Consider the following 8,284-nt stretch of genomic DNA (forward strand, 5'->3'; position numbering starts at 1 on the left):
CTCCTACTGCTCTCTGTCTCTCCTACTGGTCTCTCTCTCAACTCCTGCTCTCTGTCTCTGCTCCTGCTCTCTGTCTCTGCTACTGGTCTCTGTCTCTGCTACTGCTCTCTGTCTCTGCTACTGCTCTCTCTCTCTGCTACTGCTCTCTGTCTCTGCTACTGCTCTCTCTCTCTGCTCCCGCTCTATGTCTCTACTGCTCTCTGTCTCTGCTACTGCTCTCTGTCTCTACTGCTCTCTGTCTCTACTGCTCTCTGTCTCTGCTACTGGTCTCTGTCTCTACTGCTCTCTGTCTCTCTGCTACTGCTCTCTGTCTCTACTGCTCTCTGTCTCTACTACTGGTCTCTGTCTCTGCTACTGCTCTCTGTCTCTGCTACTGCTCTCTGTCTCTGCTACTGGTCTCTGTCTCTGCTACTGCTCTATGTCTCTACTGCTCTCTGTCTCTGCTACTGCTCTCTGTCTCTACTGCTCTCTGTCTCTACTGCTCTCTGTCTCTGCTACTGGTCTCTGTCTCTACTGCTCTCTGTCTCTCTGCTACTGCTCTCTGTCTCTACTGCTCTCTGTCTCTACTACTGGTCTCTGTCTCTGCTACTGCTCTCTGTCTCTGCTACTGCTCTCTGTCTCTGCTACTGGTCTCTGTCTCTGCTACTGCTCTCTGTCTCTGCTACTGGTCTCTGTCTCTACTGCTCTCTGTCTCTGCTACTGGTCTCTGTCTCTACTGCTCTCTGTCTCTGCTACTGCTCTCTGTCTCTGCTACTGCTCTCTGTCTCTGCTACTGCTCTCTGTCTCTGCTACTGGTCTCTGTCTCTGCTACTGGTCTCTGCTACTGCTCTCTGTCTCTGCTACTGCTCTCTGTCTCTGCTACTGTTCTCTGTCTCTGCTACTGGTCTCTGTCTCAGCTACTGCTCTCTGTCTCTGCTACTGGTCTCTGTCTCTGCTACTGGTCTCTGTCTTTGCTACTGCTCTCTGTCTCTGCTACTGGTCTCTGTCTCTGCTATTGGTCTCTGTCTCTCTGCTCTCTGTCTCTGTCTCTGCTCTCTGTCTCTGCTACTGGTCTCTGTCTCTACTGCTCTCTGTCTCTGCTCCTACTCTCTGTCTCTGCTACTGCTCTCTGTCTTTACTGCTCTCTGTCTCTGCTACTGCTCTCTGTCTCTGCTACTGCTCTCTGTCTCTACTGCTCTCTGTCTCTACTGGTCTCTATCTCTGCTACTGCTCTCTGTCTCTACTGCTCTCTGTCTCTGCTCCTACTCTCTGTCTCTGCTACTGCTCTCTGTCTTTACTGCTCTCTGTCTCTGCTCCTGCTCTCTGTCTCTGCTACTGCTCTCTGTCTCTGCTACTGCTCTCTGTCTCTGCTCCTACTCTCTGTCTCTGCTCTGTCTCTGCTACTGGTCTCTGTCTCTGCTACTGCTCTCTGTCTCTGCTCCTACTCTCTGTCTCTGCTACTGGTCTCTGTCTCTACTGCTCTCTGTCTCTACTGCTCTCTGTCTCTATTACTGCTCTCTGTCTCTGCTACTGCTCTCTGTCTCTGCTACTGCTCTCTGTCTCTGCTACTGCTCTCTGTCTCTGCTACTGCTCTCTGTCTCTTCTCCTACTCTCTGTCTCTGCTACTGCTCTCTGTCTCTACTGCTCTCTGTCTCTGCTCATACTCTCTGTCTCTACTACTGCTCTCTGTTTCTGCTCCTGCTCTGTCTCTCTGCTCTCTGTCTCTGCTCCTGCTCTGTCTCTCTGCTACTGCTCTCTGTCTCTACTGCTCTCTGTCTCTCTGCTACTGCTCTCTGTCTCTGCTACTGGTCTCTGTCTCTGCTACTGCTCTCTGTCTCTACTGCTCTCTGTCTCTGCTCCTGCTCTCTGTCTCTGCTACCTCTCTTTCTCAATTTGCTCTCATTTTGATTTCTTCCTCTGTCACTCCTATGGGTCCATTCACTGTAACTAGACCATCTTGTCTCCCTCTCTCCCACTTTTACACACACTGGGTGATTATGTGATATTTTGTTGAGAGTTAGATAAGGTCAGGAAGGTTAATGGCAGACAGTGACTCACTGTGAGAGAGGGTCAAACCAGCCTGCTCCCTGAATAGTGAATGACGTCTCCCATAGCGGCAACACACAATGATAGAAAGTTGAACCATCCATTGCAAATTATATTGTTCTTGAGAATAACCAGTCAAATGTTAAAGAGATTATTATCATCTTCAATATCTGTGTGTAACACACACAGTATATTTAGGGTGGGTTGCACCAACATGGTTAAATTAATCTTAGATTAGACCTAATCTAGATTTTATAAATCTAGGATTATATTTCATCAGAGATGTGTTGCACCACTTAGATGAATTAATCTGGTTTAATATTACATCATAATGGATTCACCAAAACAATGATGCTCTAATTCCATTTCTATGGAAACAGACCATCACTGGTCATTGCTAGCAAGCAAAGTGAGTTTTCACTGCAGACTAAATTATATAATTAATTGCACTTAAATTTTTTTTAGTTGTTGAATTTTTACCCCTTTTTCGTGGTATCCAATTGTTTTTAATAGCTACTATCTTGTCTCATCGCTACAATTCCCGTACGGGCTCGGGAGAGACAAAGGTTGAAAGTCATGCGTCCTCCGATACACAACCCAACCAAGCCGCACTGCTTCTTAACACAGCGCGCATCCAACCCGGAAGCCAGCCGCACCAATGTGTCGGAGGCTACACCGTGCACCTGGCAACCTTGGTTAGCGCGCACTGTGCCCGGCCCGCCACAGGAGTCGCTGGTGTGCGATGAGACAAGGATATCCCTACCGACCAAGCCCTCCCTAACCCGGACAATGCTAGGCCAATTGTGCGTTGCCCCACGGACCTCCCGGTCGCGGCCGGTTACGACAGAGCCTGGGCGCAAACCAAGAGTCTCTGATGGCACAGCTGAGGCTGCAGTACAGCGCCCTTAACCACTGCGCCACCCGGGAGGCTGCGCTTTTTGTCAAATTAGTTAGCTGGCTAGTTTACTTTTACAAACATGATAAACCAAAGTAACATAACTGTTAATCGCACCAACAATACAGCAGATACATTGGCTTGTTTAACCTCCTCCAGTGGCAGTTTTTACAATGAACACCTGGTCAATGGAGCGACAGGCTTCAATTTGATCCTGGTTTAAAGAATAATTACATATAACGAGGATACATTTGAAACTAAGCTTTGTGCAACATGATTAATAGATAAACCTGGATTTCAACCAGTTTAAGAGTTCATCCATGTTGGTGCAACGCAACCTAGTATATTAAGGTGGACTCGCTTGAGGGGAACATCTAAACTAGCTCAGTCCTTGTATTTGTAACTAGATAAGGTGCCCTGTAGGGAAACACATCATTGAATGTTTACTTCTTTTATCTAGGAAAAGAGATTATTGAGATGTACTTTGACTTCCGTCTCTTCCGTCTGTGGAAAACCCGCCAGCACTCCAAACTCCTGGATTATGAAGATCTTTTGTGACGGGGCTCCAAGTCAAGTCAACCCTGTAGCATATATACAGTCTATACTGGGGCAGGAGGACCCACTGAACACCACTGCTCAACACAACTGTAACACCCATCATACCTGCTTTCATCCAGGAGAGGGCTGGGAGAGGTGGAAGAGGGGAAGAGGGAGAGGAGTGATAGAGAGGATGAAGAGGAGGAGGAGGATGAAGGGTGACATAGCAGATTTCACGGTGCTGTGTGCCTAACCCATTATTTATTTCAACCCTCCTCTTCACCTCCTACGCAACCACAAAGGTCAGGGGTTAAAAAGAGAGAAACCAAGCCATAGGAATGCTAGAAGGACAAGGAGACCTGAAGATTGGAGAGAAAGAGTGATGGAGTATAAACGGAGAGACAGAGGGATGATCTTCGGTGCTCTCTCTTTCTCTGCCTCGGGGAAGGTGTCTGAGATGCTCTCTCTTTCTCTCCCTCGGGGAAGGTGTCTGAGATGCTCTCTCTTTCTCTCCTTCGGGGAAGGTGTCTGAGGTGCTCTCTCTTTCTCTCCCTCGGGGAAGGTGTCTGATGTGCTCTCTCTTTCTCTCCCTCGGGGAAGGTGTCTGAGGTGCTCTCTCTTTCTCTCCCTCGGGGAAGGTGTCTGAGTTGCTCTCTCTCTCCCTCGGAAAAGGTGTCTGAGTTGCTCTCTCTTTCTCTCCCTCGGGGAAGGTGTCTGAGTTGCTCTCTCTTTCTCTCCCTCGGGAAAGGTGTCTGAGTTGCTCTCTCTTTCTCTCCCTCGGGGAAGGTGTCTGAGTTGCTCTCTCTTTCTCTCCCTCGGGGAAGGTGTCTGAGGTGCTTATAGCAATTTTCTGGTTCTGTAGTTGTTGGTTCTTTCAGATAATCTGGATTGGAGAAGCATAAATAAATGTATATACATCCCATGAATATAGTCTAGCTCTAGTCATGCAAATACTCTATATATGAGAATATGATATTTTTGATGTGTATCGTTGGGGTGTTTCTTATGGACTGTTTTCAATAACTCAGGTTTTAGCCATGAAACAATCTCTGTTTGTTTGATCCCCTACTCTATCAGATGTTGTTGTCATCATTGCCATTGCTTGGGATGAATGTATATCTCAGAGACATTTATCTTCTATCTATTTCAACTGATTCAGCCCAAAGTGTAGGGATGATGTGACCACAGATACAGTGTCCGTGGCCGTGTGTGTGCGTGTCCGTTTTCCCTCTGTGATATGGCCAAGCTGAACCATTCAATTTCTCACCACAGAGTGAAGTCCCTGACACACACTTCCAGCAGATGACTTGTGATGTCAGGTCTGGTGTCATCGCCAACAGCTCAAGCAAAGCTCCTATTAGTGTTGCCCAGTAACAGGAAATGATCAGGGGACTTCTAAAAAGGAACAGCTGCTCTGCTTACTGTTGGAAAAGAGAAAGACAACTCCACACTAGTCAAAGCCAGCCTGCTTACACACACAGCATTATTCCCTGCCAAGGTATTCTCTGTAAGCGCCAAATCAACACAACACAACACAAAGACATTTGTCTTCCTTTGTGTGGCTGTTCTGTCGGCCTGTGTCATGCTCTTGAAAAATGTTCTGTTTCTGAGGGGAACTAACGGGTGAGGAGTTGAGGGGTAGATATCGATGTCATCCCTCAGATGTAGCAATAGATGTGGTGGTGTGTTGGCACTTGAACAATACTTCGACATGGGGACCTTGACCCACCTCCGAAAGCTTTAACTGTTGGAGACCCAGACCCAGACCCAGACACTGACACAGACCCAGATACAGACCCAGACCCAGACCCAGTCACAGACCCAGACACAGACCCAGACACTGACACAGACCCAGATACAGACCCAGACCCAGACCCAGTCACAGACCCAGACACAGACCCAGACACAGACCCAGAGCTCTTAAAGCAGTTCTATATGTACTCTTCCGTTCTCTTCTCTAACGTTCATATAAGCCTTCGATGCAACATCTAAAGATGCAAACACCCATACTGTGTATCTCTCTGTCCACCCGTATCGGATCATTTATGTAACATCAATCTCTATGACTGTACTGTTACCTTTTCAATATTTTTTTTTAAGTGTGAGGGAAAACATAAGAGCGGATTGAAAAGAAATGTATCAAAAATAAATGAGGATTTGTTTTACCTACAGTTGAAGTCGGAAGTTTACATACACCTTAGCCAAATACATTTAAACTCAGTTTTTCCCAATTCCTGACATTTATACCTAGTAAAAATTCCCTGTCTTAGGCTAGTTAGGATCACCACTTTATTTTAAGAATGTGAAATGTCAGAATAATAGTAGAGAGAATGCTTTATTTCAGCTTTTATTTCTTTCATCACATTCCCAGTGGGTCAGAAGTTTACATACACTCAATTAGTATTTGGTAGCATTGCCTTTAAATTGATGAACTTGGGTCAAACGTTTCGGGTAGCCTTCCACGAGCTTCCCACAATAATTTGGGTGGATTTTGGCCCATTCCTCCTGACAGAGCTGGTGTAACTGAGTCAGGTCTGTAGGCCTACTTGCTCGCACACGCTTTTTCAGTTCTGCCCACAAATGTTCTATGGAATTGAGGTCAGGGCTTTGTGATGGCCACTCCAATACCTTGACTTTGTTGTCCTTAAGCCATTTTGTCACAACTTTGGAAGTATGCTTGGGGTCATTGTCCATTTGGAAGACCCATTTGCGACCAAACTTTAACTTCCTGACTGATGTCTTGAGATGTTGCTTCAATATATCCACATAATTTTCCTCCCTCATGATGCCACCTGTTTTTTTAAGTGCACCAGTCCCTCCTGCAGCAAAGCACCCCGGCAACATGATGCTGCCACACCCGTGCTTCATGGTTAGGATGTTGTTCTTTGGCTTGCAAGCCTCCCCCTTTTTCCTCCAAACATAACGATGGTCATTATGGCCAAACAGTTCTATTTTTGTTTCATCAGACCAGAGGACATTTCTCCAAAAAGTATGATCTTTGTCCCCATGTGCAGTTGCAAACCGTAGTCTGGCTTTTTATGGTGGTTTTGGAGCAGTGGCTTCTTCCGTGCTGAGCGGCCTTTCAGGTTTTGTCAATATAGGACTCGTTTTACTGTGGATATAGATACTTTGTACCTGTTTCCTCCAGCATCTTCACAAGGTCCTTTGCTGTTGTTCTGGGATTGATTTGCACTTTTCGCACCAAAGTACATTCATCTCTAGGAGACAGAACACGTCTCCTTCCTGAGCGGTATGACGGCTGCGTGGTCCCATGGTGTTTATACTTGCGTCCTATTGTTTTTACAGATGAACATGGTACCTTCAGGCATTTGGAAATTGCTCCCAAGGATGAACCAGACTTGTGGAGGTTCATGGCTGATTTATTTTGATTTTCCCATGATGTCAAGCAAAGAGGCACTGAGTTTGAAGGTAGGCCTTGAAATACATCCACAGGTACACCAACAATTGACTCAAATGATGTCAATTAGCCAATCAGAAGCTTCTAAAGCCATGACATCGTTTTCTGGAATTTTCCAAGCTGGTTAAAGGCACAGTCAACTTAGTGTATGTAAACTTCTGACCCACTGGAATTGTGATACAGTGAATTATAAGTTAAATAATCTGTCTGTAAACAATTGTTGGAAAAACTACTTGTGTCATGCACAAAGTAGATGTCCTAACCGACTTGCAAAAACTATAGTTTGTTAATAAGACATGTGTGGAGTTGTTGATAAACAAGGTTTAATGACTCCAACCTAAATGTATGTAAACTTCCGACTTCAACTGTACTTATTTGAGCTATTTGCTTCTTGCCTCTATCCAGGTTACTGTGTATGGTATGGTAAATAGCGCACCGAGTGAGAATCCACAGACATGATCTGTGGTTTGTAGCAGCTACATGGTAGAGATGGGAGGAAAGTAAGAAAGTTGAAAATGACCGAAAATGGACTTTCTCACTCTTTTTGATACTCTCTCTTGCTAACAACAGGGCTTTATGTGCAGCGACTCACTGTACTGTACGCTTCAGAGTTCTGGAGCACTGAGGAAAAATAAAAACACTTGTTCATGTGTCATAGGAACTCAGACAGAGAATGATGCTGTTTTTAATGTCTGCCTATAGGCCCTGCTCAAAAGTAGTGCACTATAAAGGGAATAGGGTGCATTTGGGACAAAGCCGAGGAGATCTTCTCTTTAGCCACGTCTTTCCTCCTCTCTTGGCTGCCCACTGAGAGACGGCTGGTGGCTCAGCTGGAAGATGATTGGCTTTGTTAGATGATTGATCGATGACACACTGAAGAGGCATACAGCCCACCCACTTGGTGGATTGTGGCCGCGTTCCAGGCTGTCTACATTGAAGACTCATGTAATTTCAGATTTCACAACGGTGTTTAACATATCATCAAACCAAATCATATAATACAGAAATGTGATGCTTGACTGTGCAGTCGATGACCTGGCACACAACCATTGGTTGATGCATTTTTGGTTGATCCATTTTTAACCAATGAATGCCCCATGATTGATATTTAGTGCCATTTAGAAATCCACAGCCTTTTGTATGTCTGTTTAATTCTATAGCAAGTAGTCTACACTGAATTATAATCTATGAATCATTTAAGACATGAGGGGAGTGTGAAACAATGTCATCATTTATTTTGGAGCACTCTGATTCTCAATGTGTTTTTAGATCAATATAGATAACAATAAAATACACACTGTATATCTCTACTGGTGATAATTATCATTTGAAACGACCAACCTCGAAAGCAAATCAGTGTTGTGAGCATTTCATTGTACTTTACCATCATGTTATTGAGAGGGAGAAAA

General features: G+C 45.2%; 1 protein-coding gene across 1 annotated transcript in view; it reads left to right on the top strand.

Annotated features, from left to right (window-relative positions):
- The window catches only part of LOC110522865 (NMDA receptor synaptonuclear signaling and neuronal migration factor), a 61,450-nt gene extending 55,731 nt beyond the window's left edge, over positions 1 to 5,719 (top strand). The window contains exon 16 of the mRNA XM_090234324.1: positions 3,381 to 5,719. Within this exon, the coding sequence (XP_090090450.1) occupies positions 3,381 to 3,478 (98 nt within the window). The 3' untranslated portion in view covers positions 3,479 to 5,719. The remainder of the gene's footprint in view (positions 1 to 3,380) is intronic.
- Positions 5,720 to 8,284: the final 2,565 nt, after the last annotated feature.

The sequence above is a fragment of the Oncorhynchus mykiss genome, chromosome 5 (genome assembly GCF_057628025.1).
Source record: "Oncorhynchus mykiss isolate SJ-2025 chromosome 5, ASM5762802v1, whole genome shotgun sequence".
NCBI lineage: Eukaryota > Metazoa > Chordata > Actinopteri > Salmoniformes > Salmonidae > Oncorhynchus > Oncorhynchus mykiss.